This window comes from Panthera onca, chromosome B4, assembly GCF_046562875.1.
Source record: "Panthera onca isolate mPanOnc1 chromosome B4, mPanOnc1 haplotype 2, whole genome shotgun sequence".
NCBI lineage: Eukaryota > Metazoa > Chordata > Mammalia > Carnivora > Felidae > Panthera > Panthera onca.
In genome coordinates this window covers 80,363,923-80,383,729 of record NC_138345.1, presented here as the reverse complement: position 1 = coordinate 80,383,729, position 19,807 = coordinate 80,363,923, and the positions used below count along the sequence as shown (strand labels likewise).

Here is a 19,807-nt window from a genome sequence, read left to right as displayed (position 1 = left end):
ACCTGATACCAGATTGCCCCTGGGGTGTCAGCTCCAGCCTTCCCACTGCAGAGCCTGCCCAGGTGGAGAAAGGCAGGTCTCTTGGGCTCTGGTGAATCTACCCTTGACTCCTGTGCAAGGCCCTCCAGGGGCTGGGTGAGGTTGGAAAGCAGAAGACTGAGTTGAGGAGAATGGACATGGTGGAGCTGGGGTCTGGACCACATTCATATTCTCTTCTTTCCCACTCTTTCCTCTCCATCCTCAACTCTCTCTCCCTCTGTCTTTCCCCCTCCTTTTCTCATTTTTCTATAGCTATCCTATATGATGTCATCCATGATATTAAGGATAGGGGTACCTGAGTGGCTCAGTCATTTAAGCATCCAACTTTGGCTCAGGTCATGATCTCACAGTTCGTGGGCTCAAGCCCCACATTGGGCTCTGTCCTGACAGCTCAGAGCCTGGATCCTGTTTTGGATTCTTTGTCTCCCTCTCTCTGTGCCCCTCCCCAGCTTGCACTTTGTCTCTCTATCTCTCAAAAGTGAATAAATGTTAAAAAAAATTGTTTAAGGATAAACCCAACTTGCAGCCAAAACTGTAATGAGAAACTAAGAAATGATGCCCAGAAGCACACAGGCTTCAAGACAGTAGCATAAAACCTAAAAAAAATTTTTTTAATTAAATTAAAAATAAAACCACTATTAAGCTGAAAGCATCAAACTTAGAATATGTACATGCTTTCTTCAAAGAGAGAGGTGGTGAAAAGCCTAGTCAGGTGTCCCCAGGATGGAGGGGTCCCCCCATGAGGCATCATAAGCACCCTGGCTCTTCACCCTGAACAATAGCTTCCAGACTGAGCCTTCCCAGAGAGCAGAGACCCCAGAGAGTTCGTTCACTCATACCTGCCCCCTCATCCATGTCTGCAGGAGCTGAGCCTCCCAAATTGGTTTTCCTTTTATTCCTCAATTTCCCTGCCCAGTGACATTTTACTATGCATCAGAACGTTGACTGAGACTTTTTCCACAGCCCCAGAATTGGCCCTAGGCCCACACCTGGAAGCCACAGGCCATGAATAGCCTACATTCCATGGAGAACTTCTGATACTGGGAGCATTACACCACTCTGCTCCCCACCCTGAGACTTACCAAGAGTTAGAAAAGCCACCCAACCCCAGTCTACCCCTGGGCTAGCATTCCATGCCTATGGAGTAGGAAAAAATGGAATCATCAGAGTCACTTGCTCTGTGGGCAATGCAGTGCTCCTACCAGAGTTTTTTCTTGAATGTTCCATGGAAGAAGGAGGGAGATGCTCCTTCCCTCCTCCAAGTCAAGTAAGGGGCTGTGGGAATCACTCATAGATTGGAGGTTCTAGTCCAAAAGGAGACTGGTACTCCCCTCTCTGAATGGATGCTCACTCTAGGCTAACCCGGATAGCCCAGACTGGAGCACAGTAAGACAGCTCTGGGGAGAGCCTGTGTCCCCAGGTGGCAAGAATATGTTAGTGAAGGCTACACTACTATAAATAATAACCCAAAGTATAATGGTTCAAACACAATGGTACATCTTTCTCATATACCAGATTTGAGGGAAGGGGGCAGGAGTCAGACCTCTCCATGTAATCATTTAGGGATTCGGGCTGGCAATTGCTTTGGCATCAAGGTCATTCTGTCATCTTCTTCACCATTCCAACCACACAAATGTGGAAGGATCCCACAAGATTGCTTGAAGGTTTGTCTGGGCTACACTAGTAAGTGATATAGGTTGTTGGCAAGAACTCAGTCTCATGGCCACACTTAACTGCAAGGATCTAGCAGGAAGATGATCAGCATGAATGTTGGTGTCCCTGTGGCAGAAGTTGTGGCATAGTGAACCACAAAATTGGTGCCTGATTGCCATCTGAAACTTCTGGAGGCAGGAAGTGTTTCATGGTAGACCATAGAAGAGATGTAAGAACACACTCCCACCTCAGTCTCCTGAAGCCTTTGGAGAGCAAGGGAGAGAACTTAGAAATTCCCGTTGCTCTCATGAATGCATTTAGAAAAATGGTCAAGGGCCAAGAATCTGTACAGGAGGTTCCAGGCCAGGAGAAAGGAGGCAGAACCTGGTGACAAGGTTGAGTTGTCAGTCACTCACAGGGCCCCAGAGGAATTGTCACTTTTTGAGGGGTTCCACAGCAATGGCAGGAGCTGGGGTGAATCTGAACACCGTCCACCTGGAGACCATCACACCCTACATCAGTGGAAGTCCCTAGAAGAGCAAATAAATGGAGACCAAGCCAGAAGACCAGGACCTCTCCCTCCATTAACAGGAACCAGTCACCTTAGACGATCTCTGCCTGTCCTGTCGCACCTCCCTGAGATACAGAACCTGACCCCTTTCCCCCTTCGTGTCTCTCCAGTTAAGTGTCTGCCGGGGAAAAAAAGGAGGAAAAGTTTTAAACTGGAAGGACTCTTAACCAAAAGACACTAAAAAAGGTAGAATCTGCTTAAATATGTCACTAAAAATGGGAAAGGGAGATTTGACATATTTGGAAGCACTGTTTGCAAAAAAAGAAAACACCAAATCCTAGCTAGTCAATTAACTGTTGTTTCCAAAGATAAAATTAACCCACAAGGACCAGGATCTGCCATCATGGAAATAGCCAAGAACTGAACACTCAGTTCTGAAGGGGTCTTCTGTCATGTCTACTAAACATTCAGCTCCAATTCTCCAAAAATTCAGGAAAACACACAGAAGGAGACACAAAGAATGATAAAGCAAGCATGATTAAATGTTAACATTTCTGGACTCCAGTTCCCAGTGGACCTAGGAAGAGTATGTGAAGATTCTTGGTACTATTTTTGCAAATTCCCTGTAAGTCTGAAGTTATTTCAAAATAAAAAGTAAAAATACTACAGAAAATGTAAAAGGAGAAGGAGGAGGAGGAGAAGGAGGAGGGGAAAGAGGAGGAGGAGGAGGAGGAGGAGGAGGGGAAATAAAATCAGGAGGTTTCACATGGAAATCCAGATCTCCAGTTTCTCTTGAAGTTGAATGTCTGGCAACAATCAGCTTGAGGGAGGGGCAGCTGACCGCTTTAGAGGCCCCAGGCACACCCCAATTGGCTCCAGTTCTACCACTTCCTCCTGACTCCCTAACCCTGAGGTGGAGGGACGCTTCTCATTCATCATTGCACTGTTGTCTGCCTTATATCTGGCCTGCCTGGCTCATCTATGTTACCTGCCTGACTCCTGGACGCATTGACATTTGCAACCCTTAACCCTGACCTTTGACTCCAAGTCCCTGGATCACATGGGAGCCATGAGAAATCTTTTGGCTTAGACCATAGGCAGAAAGGCTGGCTCTTTGTTCTTTATGGCTCCCTGTGGCTCCCTGGAGCTCGCCACTCCACCTGTGAAACCAGAAACGGAAAAAAGAGTCCTTCATATTTAGGTCTGGAAAAAGCTTCCTAAAGTTGCAGAGGATGTATTTTTCCCTCTAGGCCCTACCTGATGTCCACTAAACCTTCCAAAATCAAAATGTTGAAAGATACTGTAGTGGTTCATTTTATGTATCATCTTGACCGGGCCACAGTGTGCAGCTATATGGTCAAACATCATTATGGATGTTTCTGTGAGAGGGGAGTTTGAGTGAGATTAATAGTTAAATCAGTGGACTTTGAGTTCAGTGGATTGCCCTTCAGAATATGGGTGACTCTCGTGTAATCAGTTGAAGGTCTGACTAGAACAAAACACTGACCTCCCCTGAGCAAGAGGGAATTCTGCCAGCAGTAGCCTTCAGACATGAACTACAGATCTTGGACTTTCCAGCCTCCATAATCATATGAGCCAATTCCTTAAAATAATACACACACACACACACACACACACACAATTAGCTCTATTTTCCCTAAAGGACCCTGATTATTACAGGTACTAACTAGTTAAGACTAGAGAAACAGTGTTATAAAGGCCTAATGTTTACTATAAAATAGATTTCATATTCAAGCATAGAGTTGTGGTTGATAGCAAAGACTCTGGAGCCAGAAAGCCCATGTCTAAAACCAGCTCTGCCCCATACTAGCTATGTGATCATGGGCCAGTCCTTTAACCTACCTTTACTTTAGTTCCCCATATGTAAAGTGAGAGTATTAACAGTACCCATCTCATTGGGTTGTTATGCAGATTAAATGAGATAAAATTTATAAAGCTCTGAGAACAGCGCTTGCTTGGCACATATTATATGTTGTATGTTTGTTAAATAAGTAGAATAAGAGTCTTTAAAATAATTCTACTCATTGCTTTGTCTTCACACCTCCCCCAGGAACAGATGAATGATCAAGGACATTAGGGGAGTGTAGCAATTTGGGCCAGCCCATAAGAGCTTGGCAGAGAAGATCAGCCATGTGAATTGCACCAATCAGGGTAAGATACCCCTCATAAACACAGCTTAAGTCTGTGTCTTGAATATGTGAACTATCTACCCCAAGAGTCTGGGTCACTTTCTCCTTTAGAGTGTCTTCTAACTCTCTAATCCCAGGACAGGGTTTAACACACAGGAGAAAGGGAACAAGGAGGAGACATTCAGCATGGGTCAGACAGGGTGGAACGTATCACTCAGGGTCCTGGCAGAAAACCTATGGCATGATCAGAAAGTTTTTTTAAGAGACGTTTTAATGGAAAAAAAATTATTTACAGAGGTACAAGTAAGGACTCACAGCAGCAGAAAGCCATTACCATCCCTAACACTGAAGGGAGAGGAAATGTCATTCCCTGACACCAGTTAGGAAATGGAGCTGTGGAACCAGTGTCACCAGACAAGCTATTGTCATAGAGGAACACATCCACTGTTACTCCATGCTGTATTAATAATCGGTGGCTTCATAACAAATTATTCCAAAACCTAGCAACTTCAAATAACATCATTTCTTACTTCACAATTGCTGTGAACCAGGAGTCCAGATGTAGCCTAGCTGGGTCCTCTGCTCAGAATCTCTGACAAGGTACAATGAAGATATCATCAAAACTGCAGTCACCTCAAGACTCAACTACAAAAGGACCCACTTCCAAACTCAATCACATGATTGTTGGCAGGATTCAGTTTCTCATGAACTGTTGAACTGCAGACTAAGGCAGCCCTCAGTTCCTTGCCACCTGGACCTCTCCACAGAGCAGCTCATGCTATGGAAGCTCTCTTCATCCAGGCAAGCAAGCTGAGAAGACTCAGAAAGAGATATTATACATATAAGCAGGACAAAAGTCATAGTCTTTTATAACCTAATCTCAGAAATGATATCCTATCACTTTTTCCATTTCCCATTTGTCAGAAGTGAATCACTAGATCCAGAATGGGTATTACACAACGGCATAGATACCAGGAAGTGGGGATCGCTGGGCACCATCTTAGAAGTCTATCTACCAAGGTATCTACCTGCCACACTTGCCAAAGCAGGGAGAGAACAGAAAGAACAAATGCCTTAACCTCTCTTCCCATTCTGACTTCCCACTAGTGTCTCCCATTGGCCAAACTCAACTAGAAGTTAGAAGGCAAGAGAGCCCAGGTGGTGCACCCCATAAAGGTCATCCTTCCAGACCAGTGCAGAGATGGTCAGAAAACAGATCTGAAGCAGGGAAGGAAGCCAAGAACTATGAATAGAGAATAACCAGGAGAATAACAAATAAGAAAAGACACCTTGGCAACTGACAGAGTTATCATGGAGGTCAGATACCTTAAAAGACAAGACATCACAGAAGACAGCTCTTCACCCAGATACATGAGGTGCATCTCTCTTCTTTAAGATACATATCCAATTCTTTCCCAGGCCCTATAATTTGGCGTAACATTTCTCCTGGGCCCTGTTATAAAATACTGAAAATTTTCTATGGAACTAAGTTCCCTACCTTCCATCTCACCCACATTTATGTCAATACCTGCCTCTTTAATTCATGAAGCCAAGAGGAGAATTAGGAGAGGAAAAGGGCTGAGCAGTGACATTTGGAGAGACCTTGCTCTGTGACAGCTCTAGTGTTGATGCCAAAGTTCTAATTTCCTCTTAGAAAAACTTGTGCAAATATCATGGTTTGCTCCTGTTGGTTTTTTTGATGTGCTCATGAAGACCGTTGGGATCTAGAGGCACAGCCTCTCCTACTATAACGTACACATGGACACACACACATACACCCACATACACACACACATACCAGGGCACTGATGCAGTCAAAACTCTCTCCTGCTCCTCAAGATCTCCCCATCAAGTTAAAGCCACCACCATCTTCAAGGCTTCCAGGCCTGGACCCTTAGATGGGTAGTTAATGCTAAGTCTTGTCCCTGCATTAATTCAATGCACCCCTCTTCTTCACCTACTGGCCACCATTAAATGCCAGATAAATCTTAAGTATCAAATCACACAGGGAGTTAGTGGATGAGCAGTTGCTTTAAACCCAGTTCCTACTTGACATGACTGGAGCAGATCAACCTCCTGAATGTCATTGTCATCTTACCTGCAGGTTAAGGATGGGTGAAACCTAGATTAAGGATAGCCCCAAAGGACCCACCCCTCATGCCTGTGATGTCCCACTCCATCAGTTTTCTCTTCCTTTATCTTATGAGGAGACTAATGCTCTGAACCCAAGCACCCAAGCACCCTCATGTTATAAACTTCCTGATACCCCCTCTCCACACCAATCTTCAGAACAGCCTTGAGGCAGAAAGCTGCAGGACCACCCAGGGCCTGGCAAAAGCCAACACCAAGCAAATGAGAGTCACAAACTTGTATACAGAACCCTATTCTCCACCCACCACCCCTTCAACCGTCTCCTGTGTCTCCTTCACCCCATTCTATTTGGCATTCAGCACCAGCCTGAACCAAACCTACCCAGAAAGATGAGCCTTCTGCAAACTACAAGTATCCCACACATCTGCATAGAATTTTATTGTTGAAAAAATGCTTTGCCATGTATTATCTCACTTAATTTCCATCACAGTTTTGTACATAGCAGCTGTAACTCCCAGACGACAGATGAAAACCCTAAGGTCTTCAGTATATAGCAATGTACCATCCTGTGTATATGCCAAAGCCAGAACTCAAGATCCAGGCCTTTTGAATGCCAGCTCAAGGAAGGAAGAAATCCCAAGTCAAACACAATTATCTGCTTCTCTGGGTTGTTCACACCATGGATCAGCTCCCCACTTGAAGGAAGAACCAAGTTCCAACTTCAGTGAACCATCATTGTCCTGTAATCAGAAGATCCTCTGAGAAACAGGGGCTCCCATCAGTTGGGCCTGATGATAGAGGTTGACAGGGGTCCATCTGAGGGTTAGGAGTTCCTTCTAGGGGTTAGATAATAACTTCAAGAGCAGGAGACAACTCCAGAGAAGTCATTCATGCCTCCAAACCCGTCCCCTCAAGAGGAGAAAGGAACCATGAACTTAGTCCCCAGATGTTCTGAGTGTGGCCTCCTGGGGAAGGAAGCTCACATAGTCTGGGGAAACCTTCAAGCCCCTGCACGGAGTCCTGTACAGATCGAGGCAAAAGGTAGACAACATGATCTTACAAACACCCAACCTCCTCCTGGGGGAGACGCCAGTCCTATTAATACCATCAACAGACACATTCTAGAATCTCCCCAAACAAAATTTGCTCTGCATCTGGTCCCTGAGATCCCAAGGATGTGAAGCCAGAGGGCAAGTAGGAAGGAGAAGGAAGGGGGGAGGAAAAGGATGGCTGGAAGTCAGTAGGGAAAGGATGCCAGCTACTAGCCAGCCCCAGATATCCCTTGTTGACTTAGCAAGTGACAGTCTGGGGAAGAAGGGGAGGAGGACACGGAAGTCACACCCCTCCAAACTTGATTCCCATTGGCCCTCGGTATCCTTAAAAGGGCCCAGGAGTATCTGCACTGGTATTCCTGGACCCTCTGAGGATTCTGTGGTTATACTTGCTTCTCACTCCACAGCATGAGATTCTCAGCTCTCCTCCTCCTGGCAGCTCTGGCTGGGGCCCTGGTCTGTGCCCGTGAGTATGGCCCTTCCCCTGTACCCCACCAGAGCCCTGACAGTCCAGGGAAGCCTTAACTCTGGTCTTCATTTTTCTCTTTCTCTCCCAGTGCTGTCCTGGCTCCTCCTGTTCCTGCAAGTGACTCCTGCCCCCAGTTCTCTGCCCATAGGCTCTTTACCCACATTGGTCAGGGAGCCAGGAACCCCCTGGCGCTGTCTGCTCTCCAGCCCATCCCCTCATACACCTTCCTTTATCCACTTTATCCACTATGCTCCAGCCACCCTGGCCCTCTGTAGGCCTTCTGGGCCACCACATAGAGGTGCAGGTTGTCCCCTGCACAGGGGTGCCAGGCAGGGGATGGAGAGGGCTGAAATCTAGCCCATGGTCCATTTGCCAAGCAATGGGCCCTGCCCATGGCCTTGTGTCTCTGGATGCCTCTTCCTGAGAAGAGCAAAAAAAAAAAGAAAGAAAAGCGCTATTCGTGCCAGGACAACCCTGCTGCTCCTCGAACACTGGGGCCTTCCTTCTTGCTCTTCTTTCTGCCTGGAATTCTTTTCCACTCCTTGTCACTCTCCTCCAGCCAATCCAGAATGTCACCTGGCCAATGCTTTCTCATCTGTCAAATCTCAGTTCAGATATCAATTCCTCAAAAAAGCCTTCCATGAACATGTAGGAAAAATTAGACCCTGCTTGCTGTTATCACACCACTCTGCACTTACCCCTCTAGCACCGTCACACAGTGACTCAATAATTATGTCATGGAATGTAAGCTGGGTCAGGGCAGGGTCTTTCCACCTTCTTCAGCACTGAACCCCCTCCACTTAGCAGAGCACTTTGCATAAACATTGTGTTGAAAGAACAGAGACAAGGAGGGCTGGAGTCCAATCCCAGAAATCACTCATGCATGGCCGCATGGCCCCTGCACTGTCCCCCTCAGCCACAGAGGAGCCTGAGCGCCTCCAACCACAGCCAATTCCCTGGCGCGAATCTCATGGCACCCTCACAGGCCAGAGGCAATCTGGAGGAGGGCAGTTTTCAGAGCATATTACACTTCTCCTGGGAGAACCTGCTTCAAACAACTGTAGGAGGGGGTTAAATACCAGACAGAGTGCTTGGTCGGTCTACTGATGAGGCAGAAGGGCACATTTCACCAATAGAGAAATGTGTCTCCCTGTGTCCATGAACTCTCCTTAGAGCTGAGGATACAGAATGGGAGGTAGGATGGCTCAGATGGGTCAGGTTCAGTCCTTACTGTCACCTCTTTCTTCCACTGCAGAAGATGCCTCTTCTGATCCCACCGAGGCTACTCCGGGGACTGTGGCCAGTGAGTCCTTCTGTCCCTCCTGTCCCTGTGCTCAAGGGGAGGGTCTAACAGCCAGGGATGTGGGTGGAGGCTGGAAAAGGAATGGGGGGTGGGGGTGGGTCCTGCTCTTGGTGGTAACAAGAGGAGCATGGATGGGGGTGCAACAAGGCTAAGGATGAAATGGGACAACCCAGCAAGGCAAGATCAGTAGGAAGAATGGGGAAAGGGTTTGTTATGGATAAAAGGGAGAAAAAGATGAGGTTGAGTGATAAGGGAAATGATACCTTCACCTACACACACTTCCTGTAACTCCCAACTCCTTAGCAAGTTGCCCGATATCCAGCTTCAGACTCCATTTGCATCCTGGTTTTCCATGCTTCTCCTTCATGTACAGCCCACATCAACTAAATTGAACTTGTTTGCATTCTCCATTCCTATCCTATACACACCTTCCCAAGAACTCTGGCTGACTGATGACTTCCTGCCCCCAAGGAAGCCCCTTTAGAATATCCTCCCTGCCAAAATCCTGCTTTCAAGACCCAGCGTCGCTCTGACTAGCTCCTTGATTCCCCCCATATCCTAGCCCAAATACCTCCCCAACCCTGCCCATTAGAAGCATGCAACCCTGCCCTCCAACCCTGCCATCCAAGAGGCACTGTCTTAGTCCATCTGGGCTGCACAGCAAATCACCACAGACTGGATGGCTTAAACAACAGACATTTATTTCCCACAATTCTGGAGGCTGGAAATCCAAGATCAAGGGGCCAGCATGATCAGGTTCTAGTAAGGACCCTCTTCCAGATTACAGACTGCTGAGTTTTCACCACATCCTCACATGGCAGAAAGAGCCCTGGGGTCTCTTTTATAAAGACATTAATCCCATTCATAAGAGCTCCACCCTCATGACCTAATTACATCATAGGCCCCACCTCCTAAGACCATCATACTGAGGGGTAGGATTTCAATATATGAATTTGGAGGGGGACATAAACGTTCAGTCCCTCACAGGCACTTGTGTGTAGAAATCGTATCATCTCCGTAGCCTGGCCCCCAGCACATACTAGGTATCCTGGGCTCTGCCACTCGTTCCAAAACTAAAAACCATTTGACTTTGCTAAAATCAACAAATTGGCATGTTTGCAGCTGAACCTGAAGTGACTACATCTCCAGCGGAAACTGTTTCACCCCAAGAGACACCCCAGGAGCCAAACAGCGCCACCACAAGTAAAGAAGGACTAAACCCACTGAGTAAGTCTCTGTCTTTACGCCAGATGACAACCCAGAGGAATCTCTGGTGGCAGGCCTCCATGACACTTCCTCCCACAGAGACGAGTCCAGGGAGAAGCAGACATACTCATTCCCCTGACCGTAAAGTCGCAAGTAGGGGCTCACACTGTACCCACTCACACAGCTTCCGCGATAGATTTTGCTGCCTGCACCCTCCATGGTTTCTTTCCTGGCCCACCCGCCTTCCTAAGAGAAGAAGCTGGGCCCCTCAGCAAAACTTCTTCACTTTAGGGATTTGTATAGGAACAATGTCTGGTGAGGGGCAGGAGGGGGAAGGGGGAGTTTTCTCGAAATGATGGGACTTTTCTGCTAATGTGATTCTTCTGCTCCAAAATTAGAATTCCTGGTGAGCAAAGGTAGCTTGGTAGCAGAACATGGCTTTCAAGAAGCAAGAAAAAAACTGCGTGAAGGAAAACTTTATGAACGTGAGTATATCCCAAGGCAGAGCCTTGTGGGAACAGGAATACTCACCACTCATCATCCAGGGGCAGGAGGTGGGTCAGGACCCCCTTGCCCAGAGACCTGGAACTGCCACAGCCCCTCCCCACTGAATCTTCCCTCCTGTTGTCTTCAAATTGTCCCCAATTTCTCACACACACTCAAACCACAGGGTTGCCTGATGCCAGATTGCCCCTGGGTCTCAGCGACAGCCTTCCCACTGCGGAGCCTGCCCAGATGGGGAAGGAGCGGGCGGGTCCCTGAGGCTCTGGCGAATCCACCTTCCATCCCTCTGACTCCCACGCAAAGCTGTCCAGGGGCTGGGTGAGGTTGCAAAGCAGAAGAGGGAGTTGAGGAGGATGGACAGGGTGGAGCTGGGGCCTGGGGCCTGTGAGCCTCATTCTCACCTCTGCTTTCTTCTAGGTGGAGTTGAATTAGCAGAAAAACTGAAGAAATTAGTTCCCAGTTCCTTTCTTCTAAGTTGAATCTAAGAATTTGAAAAGAACAGGGCCCCTGGACTCAAAGCCTTAAACATGCTTGCAGCCCAGAACAATTAAACTGAAGCATCCAACATGCTGTGTGCCTGTGCTCTGTGGGGCTGGCCCGGGAGGAGGTGGGGAGCAAAGCCATCCGCTGGAATGCCAAGAGACCCTGGGTGTCCTGACCCAGGCCCTTGGGCCTGTCAAGCCTTCCTTGAGGACACAACCCCTAACAAACCCTTTCATTTGCACTGAGCCACCAGCCACACGTGCTGGGCCTCCTTCTAGTGCAAATGCCTCTCCAGTTCTGGTCTAATCGCTCACATAGAGTGCCTCATGACATTTGAGCATTTCCAAAAATTAAATCAACCTCCAAAGAACCAGGATTTGTCATCCTGAAAATAGTCAAAGCCCGAGTCACTCTATTAAAGCCATTTTCTGGTGCCCTTATTAAAAATGCATCCCTCCTGCCTCCCATTCACCCTTTCTACACTGGGCCCAAGTGAAGGGCAATGGCTAATTAGACCAGATCAGTAAAATAATGAGCCGCTGCAGTGAGAGCTGGCACTTGACTAAAAGGCCTATTAACCCACTGCAACAATCCATGTGATTAGCGTACCCCGTTTCCCTCCACCACAGTCTGGGATCGCACGTCACACTCTGCACACAGGTGAGCAGGGGAAGAATATTCATGACTGTGGAGGAAGACAGGACAACGCTCTCCTGCCAACCCTCTTCCCAAGCCTGGTGTGTGGCAGGGTGTGCTTTCTAACACTCCCAGAGTCCTTGATTCTAGATGGTCCTTCCTCCACCCCACCTAACACCCACCCCCTCTATCCTGGGAGTGAGAGCATTTGACCTAGACCCTGTTTTATTTATTTTTTATGTATTTATTTATTTTGAGAGGGGGGCAGGGGCAGAGAGAGAGGGAGGGAGAGAGCGAATCCCAGGAAGGCTCCACACTGTCAGCACAGAGTCCTATGTGGGGCTTGAACTCACAAACCATGAGATCATGACCTGAGCCGAACTCAGATGCTTAACCGACTGAGCCACCCAGGCACCCCGACATAGACCCTGTTTTAAATGGGGTGAAGAAATTCATCTCCTTCCTCCCTCCTCCCACCATGACGACACATTCTCCATTTCTGAGAGCACTGCCTACGAAGCACAGAGAGACCTCCAGTAGCAGGTCCCCCCTGAGCGCCAGTTACAATCAACACTGGGTAAATAGGGCACTTCACACTCAAGTAGACTTCCACCCTTTTATGTGTTCAGTTGTGTCCCCCAAAAAGATTTGTGGAAGTTTTAACCTTATTTGGAAATTGAATCATTGCGGATATAAATTAGCGAAGGTCATACTGGACTATGGTGGGCCCATAATCCGTATGACTACTGTCCTTATAAGAAGAGAGAAAGTTGGGGGCACCTGGGTGGCTCAGTCAGTTAAGCGGCCGACTTCGGCTCAGGTCACGATCTCGCGGTCCATGAGTTCAAGCCCCGTGTCAGGCTCTGTGCTGACTGCTCAGAGCCTGGAGCCTGTTTCAGATTCTGTGTCTCCCTCTCTCTCTGACCCTCCCCCGTTCATGCTCTGTCTCTCTCTGTCTCAAAAATAAACATTTAAAAAAAAAATTTTTTTTTAATAAAAAAAAAAAAAAAGAAGAGAGAAAGTTGGACATAGTGTCACCTATGATGTGAAGACACATCAAGGGTAGATGACCATGCGACATGGAGTCAGGGACTGCAGTGATGCACTGGTAAGACCAGGAATGCCAAGAATTGCCGGCAAACACCAGAAGCTAGAAGAGGCAAGAAAGGATTCTCCCCTACCAGTTTCAGAGAGAGTATGGCCCTACAATAAATTTGCCATTCAAAGTCATCCATTTGACTTTATTATGGAAGCCCTAGGAAAGTAATACACACCCCCACCCCCATCCCCAAACGCATCCTCTCTTCATGCTCCTGACTTTCATGTTATCACCAGAACTTCATACCCTTTGTCCTCTGTCACCCATTTCCCCCACTTCCCAGCTCCTGGCAACCACCAATCTACTCTGTCTCTACAAATTCAGGTTTTCCTAGATCCTACGTAAGTGAGTGAATACACAATGTACCCTTCTCTGTTTGACTTATTTCAATTAGCCTAATGCCCTCAAGTTCTAGCCACACTGATATAAATGGCAGGATTTCCTTCTTTGTCATGGCTGAATAATGTTGCATTATATTGACATGTATCTCCTAGAGTTTCACTGTAAACATCTTTTACCACCTTGTTAAATGTATTTCTAACTATTTTTATTCTTTTTGATGCTATTATAAATGGAGCTGTTTTCTTAATTTCTCTTTCCGATAGTTTGTTCTAAAAAAAAATGTTTTTAGGGGCATCTGGGTGGCTCAGTCAGTTAAACGTCTGACTTTGGCTTAGGTCATGATCTTGCGGTCCGTGAGTTTGAGCCCCGCGTTGGGCTTTGTGCTGACAGCTCAGAGCCTGGAGCCTGCTTTGGATTCTGTGTCTCCTTCTCTCTCTCTGCCCCTCCCACACCTGTGCTTTCTCTCTCTCTCTCTCTCTCTCTCTCTCTCAAAAATAAATAAACATTAAAAAAAAATTTTAATTGCCACTTCCCGCATATATTCCCTGCTTTATTTTTGTCCTTAGCACTTCTTTTTTTTTTCAGCTATTTTGAGATATATTTAATACACAAAAAATGGCATGTAGTCAATGTATACATTTTAGTGAGTTTGGACATATGCATATACCCATGATACCATTCCCACAATCAAGGTAATAAACATATCTATCACCTCCAAAAGATTTCTTGTGCCTATGTGTGCACACGTGTGTGTTAAGAACACTTGGCATCTTAGCATGAGATTAACCCTCTTAACAAATTTTTAAGCCATGACACTGTATTGTTAATTATAGGCACCATGTTGTAACGCAGATCTCTAGAACTTATTCACTTTGTAGCATTTCTCACTATCTAATATACTATATAAGTTACTTGTCTGTTTTCTTTGTTTTCTTCACTAGAATGTAAGCACCATGAGGGCAAGGGTTTCTATTCTTTTCACTGAGGCATCCCCAGTGCCTGAAACAGTTTCCGGAACATAGCAGACACTCGATAAACATTAGCTGAAAGTTAAATAAATCACCACTTCCACCCTCCTCTCCATTTTCATCCTGTGAAATTAATGTCTCCATACTGTGGTTTTGTGCTGGTCTCAGCCTATCAATAACCAATGTGGTGGCCTTCGTGGTTTTTCTTATGATTGCAAGATGCCCTTCGGCAGTAACCATTGTGAAACTTTGGGGGGAAGAAAAGGTCATTACTTATAAGCCCCGTAAATGACATAGCGCACCTGGCACCACACAGGAAGGTCGTGGGCAGAAACAGAGAGCACACAGGCCTGGGTTTCCGCTTTTACTGGGGTCAAGGGTTTCATAGGCTCACTCTTTATTGATGAATTTAAAACATAAAAGCAGGAATTTAAAGTTAAGGCACCTGGGTGGCTCAGTCAGTTGGGTGTCTGATTTCAGCTCAGGTCATGATCTCACAGTTTGCGGGTTCAAGCCCCGTATCGGGCTCTGTGCTGACAGCTCAGAGTCCGGAGCCTGTTTCTGATTCTGTGTCTCCCTCTCTCTTTGCCCCTCCCCTGCTCATGCTCTGTCTCTCTCTCTCAAAAATGAATAAACATTAAAAAAAAATTTTTTTTAAGTGCTAAAAGAGGAAAAACAAGCAGCCCAAAGGGTTAGTTATCGAAACCAACCAAGACCTCTAAACCAGAGGAGCTTGAGCGAAAGAAGGCAGCCTGGCTTTTTATCCAGTCATGTGGCTGACTTCATCTAGTCTTTATCTAGTCATAACCCTCTTGGAAGTGGATGCTGTGCCAATCAAAGCTTAGGTCGGGCGCTTGCATTATGAGAAAGAGAAAACCATCAAGGGGGTTACACTACACCTCTCTATTCTCAGAACGTGTTTTCGGCATGCTGTGCTTCTTCTCCACCAGGCAGGTGGCTGGAGGAAGTGAGTCCGCCCAACATCTCGGGATCGCTAATGCTCAGTAGGTAACAGATGCTTAACAAGTGGTCTGTGTATTTTTATTTTTTTTATTTTTGAGAGAGAGAGACAGAGAGTGGAGGGGTGGGGGCAGAGAGAGAAGGAGCCAGAATCTGAAGGAGGCTCCAGGCTCTGAGCTGCCAGCACAGAGCCTCACGCGGGGCTTGAACTCACAGACCGCAGATTATGACCTGAGCCGAAGTCAGGCCCTGAACCAACTGAGCCACCCAGGCACCCCAACGAGTGGTCTGCGTACTTAAAGGAGATTCATGTAGCACCATCCACTGAGGCCCATACCTACACACAACACTTGTCCCATTTTCCCCACTGATAATACCCACCCAGTCTCCTGGGCTATTTGCCTTCTAGCACCCTGACGCGCCCCAGGTCCTCTAGCCTCAAAGGAGAAAAACTTCAGCCACCGCACATCCAAACACAGGTGCGTTTGGAGGCACCGCAATGGGGACAAAGCCTGATGAAGGGGAAGAGCTTCCCCAGATACCGTTTCGGAGGAACCCCCAGCCGGGATGCAATGGCAACCCTGGAGGACCCAGGCAGGCCACAGAAAAAAGGAGCAGACAGCTCCCCCTGGTGGTACGGGTCTGTCCACTCCAACACTTACTCTGGTTGGGAGGTGGGGGCGGGCCGTGTGGTATCTACCAGCAAACCCCTCAAGGTACGCACGCGCTAACACATGGAAGTCTAATCGCAGCTCTTTACCTCCCTCCCGCCCCCCCCCCCGCAAATTTCAGGAAATGACCAAAAAATAATAATTGCTTAATTAAAATTGGCTTCTTTCTGGCTTGTTTTCCTGCTTTCTGGGATTATGGATGTTTAATGTTCAGATATAGATTATATTCCAAATAAATTGCATAAAAATTAAGGGGAAAAAACAGTAACATAATTCCAATATAAAGAGGAGGAGTAAAGACAAATCTACCAACTTCTTATCTCTGAAACCAGTTGAACTGATCACAACAAAAACAATTCGCACAGATATGTAAATTCCACTTGGGGTGAAAATAGAAAGCACTTACAACCCCAAATAACACTTTCTATGAAGAACTCCTGCCAAGTCCCCTGAAACTGGAACCAAATGGAGGGAGGATGCTGACTCAGCGTCCCATTATGACACTCATGGGCAGAGCTGACAACACGCTTCTCCAAGGGACACGATATGCTCAGAGGACTAAAACCAAGAACACCTCGTCTGTAACCAGATCTGCCACACGTATACTTCCTGCTCCTGAAAAAGAGAACACCTAGAAAAGAAAAACATAATTGAAGACGGTGTTCCTTAAAAATAGAAGAAAATCGAAATCTGGCTGGGTGGGCGGGGGGCGGTGGAGGGGGGGGGGGTAGGGGGAAACCAGGAACCCTGTTTAGTGAGTATAGAGTTTCAGTTTTGCAAGACGACAGAGTTCTGGAGGTTGGTTGCACAACTCCCTCAATATACTTGACACCAGTGAACGATTCAAAAAGACTAATGCTGAGAACTGGCCCAATAAAGTTCAGTAGCTTCAAAGATGAAGGCTATTTGGGCATTCAGGCAAAACTACCAACACATTTGCTGAGGGGGAAAAAAATATATTCAGGTCGCCTCCAGACTACACCACCAAAAGACAGTGAAGAAATCCCTACAAAGTCCTCTGGAAGAAGAAAAATGAGGCCCAAACACTTTGTACTAAATCAAACTATTTTACGAGACTAAAGGCAACAGACACGTATTTCCAGGATGCCAAATTCAGGGCATTTCATTCCTGTGAACCCTTTTCAAAAACACTATTAGACATAAACTCCAACCAGCCTCCAGAAAATGAGGTAAAAGGATTGGGTGTGAGTGCTAAATCCATTTCAGTGCAAGAGAAAAAGCTCAGGGGTGCCTGGGTGGCTCAGTTGGTCAAGAAGCCGACTTCGGCTCAGGTCATGATCTCACGGTCTGTGAGTTCGAGCCCCGCGTCGGGCTCTGTGCTGACAGCTCAGAGCCTGGAGCCTGTTTCAGATTCTGTGTCTCCCTCTCTCGGACCCTCCCCGGTTCATGCTCTGTCTCTCTCTGTCTCAAAAATAAATAAATGTTAAAAAAAAATTTTTTAATAAAAAAAATAAAAGAAAAAAGCTCAAGTCGCTGCAGGAATTATGGTTACAGAGCAGAGTAAGTGTTATAAACTATGAGAACGTAACCAAAGATCAGCATGGGGACGGCTGGGATGGAACAGCAAGCAGGAGTTAATATAAATCAGGTGACACGTGCAACTTTTATAGTTAGAGTATCAAAAACTATTTTTAACCTGCAAAAGCAAGTAACTAAAGTATAAAAGAAATCGGGGCATCTGGGTGGCTCAGCCAGTTGAGCATCCATCCGACTTGGGCTCAGGTCATGATCTCACCGTTCGTGGGTTTGAGCCCCACGTCGGGTTCTGGAGCCTGGAGCCTGTTTTAGATTCTGTGTCTCCCTCTCTCTCTGCCCCTCCCTCACGCGCACTGTCTCTCTCTGTCTCAAACATAAATAAACATTAAAAAAAAAATTGTAGGGGCGCCTGGGGGGCTCAGTCGGTTAAGCATCCGACTTCAGCTCAGGTCACGATCTCGCGGTCCGTGAGTTCGAGCCCCGCGTCGGGCTCTGGGCTGATGGCTCAGAGGCTGGAGCCTGCTTCTGATTCTGTGTCTCCCTCTCTCTCTCTCTGTCTCAAAAATAAATAAACGTTAAAAAAAAATTTTTTTTTTTTTAAATTGTAAGCATAAAGGAAATCACTAGAAAAAGTAACACTAGTCCTATTATCCATGAAAATCAGACGGTAAAGAGGAGAGCAGGAAGTAGAAGTACACTGTTTTAATCATTGCTGGTGGAGGGAATCAATCTAAGTGATACAGCATTGAGTACATCATTTGAAGTTATGGTTATAAAGATAATCACTAAGACTATAAACAAACTGAATCTTTTATATTATCAGAAGAAATACACATAAAAGAGAAAAAATAATAGGTCATGTAGCCAAATATAAATGATAAAAAATTGTAAAGCGGAAGGGCAGCATGAAAAAGATAAAACAAGTATCAAACACGTGTCATTTATATGAATAAATTAAAATAGCACAAATTCATGCATTAAAAGCAAAAGATTCTCAGATGGGATCGCAAAGCAAAACTACACTATAAACAGTGAATTAAAGGATATATCAATAAGAAAGTAGCCGCTTCATTTTGTCGTCCTCTCAACTGCATTCAAACACGCATCTTATACTTGCATTCCTGACTTCCTCCCTGAATAATCCTGTACAAAAGCCAGTAGGCAGAACCCAGCAAGGTAGGTGTCTGCAGGGGCGGGAAGGATGGGGGGGGTGGTACATCACTGGAAAGCCGGAGCAGGGTGTTGGAAGTGTAGAGCCATGAGGAGGGTATCTGCCCAGGGAAAGCAGGGACAAGGGGAAAGGTGGTGGCCTCTCGTGGGGTATCAGAGCCCAAGCAGGCAGGGGAGGTGGGGGGGTCTATGTGTTGCAGGGTGAGCAGGCCTGAATTCTATGGTGCCAGACTGAAATTGGGCATAACAATGAGAACTCATGGTTTTCAGTATATGTAAATAGATGCAGAAATACATCTAGATGTAAATGTGCATGTGTTATTTATTTGTACAAATACACATACATACACACACATGTGTATATGTACATACATTCATATATTCCCTAGTTTTGACCTTGGAAGGGCCTGGAAGTGGCGACATCTCAAGAACAATGAGCACACCGAGAGCCCGAATCTTTGTTTCTAAATACCATTAAGAGAGCAGAGTTCCTTGCAGAAATGGCTGCTACCAGGCAGGGCTGGCGCAGAGAAAATACACGATGAGTCTGGAATGCCTTGCTGTGCCAGAAAGGAAAAACTGCTCAAAGAATGATGGAGACATGACAAGAGAATACACAAGCTAACCAAAAGGCTAGCTTACTCCCGCTATGGCCAACTTGTTTCAGACTAACCATGGTCAATGGAGAAGAAAAGTATTATAAAAGATTATAATAATAATGAAAACCAATGGTAGTAACAAAATTATAATTCATTGACTAAATAGGAAGTTATGAGCCCATAATGATATAAATAAATGAATAAATAAATGGGGAAGTGAGAAAGATTTGCCTTACAGCAGAATGACAGCTAATGAATGTAGAGGGAATGATTGACCTAGAAAATCACTATTTGGCAACCATCGCAGGAATAAGTAATTCAGCCTAAGTAATTCAGCCAGAAAGCATCAATGAGTGCTAAAACTAATTGGTAAAAGTTTGACGAGGAACAGGATATTTACATAG

At 46.2% G+C, this 19,807-nt stretch overlaps 1 protein-coding gene and 1 long non-coding RNA gene across 2 annotated transcripts in view; one reads left to right on the top strand and one right to left on the bottom strand.

Annotated features, from left to right (window-relative positions):
• Window positions 1-19,807, bottom strand: part of LOC132694260 (uncharacterized) — a 36,897-nt gene that overhangs the window by 13,612 nt on the left and 3,478 nt on the right. Inside the window, exons 2-3 of the long non-coding RNA XR_009617218.3 lie at window positions 11,380-11,459; window positions 3,239-3,363 (exon numbers count right to left, since the gene is read on the bottom strand). This is a non-coding gene — a long non-coding RNA (uncharacterized LOC132694260). The remainder of the gene's footprint in view (window positions 1-3,238; window positions 3,364-11,379; window positions 11,460-19,807) is intronic.
• Window positions 7,854-11,543, top strand: LACRT (lacritin). Its single transcript, XM_060657373.3, has 5 exons — window positions 7,854-7,962; window positions 9,221-9,268; window positions 10,391-10,495; window positions 10,873-10,959; window positions 11,396-11,543. The coding sequence occupies exons 1-5, from the start codon at window positions 7,905-7,907 to the stop codon at window positions 11,455-11,457; spliced, it is 360 nt and encodes a 119-aa protein (XP_060513356.3). The 5' UTR covers window positions 7,854-7,904; the 3' UTR covers window positions 11,458-11,543.

Bases quoted from the DNA above. Each gene is read 5' to 3' on its own strand.
- LACRT (XM_060657373.3), top strand. From the start codon at position 7,905: ATGAGATTCTCAGCTCTCCTCCTCCTGGCAGCTCTGGCTGGGGCCCTG. The intron at 10,496-10,872 runs GTAAGTCTCTGT...CTCCAAAATTAG, and splicing joins AGAAGGACTAAACCCACTGA to AATTCCTGGTGAGCAAAGGT. The intron at 10,960-11,395 runs GTGAGTATATCC...GCTTTCTTCTAG, and splicing joins TGAAGGAAAACTTTATGAAC to GTGGAGTTGAATTAGCAGAA.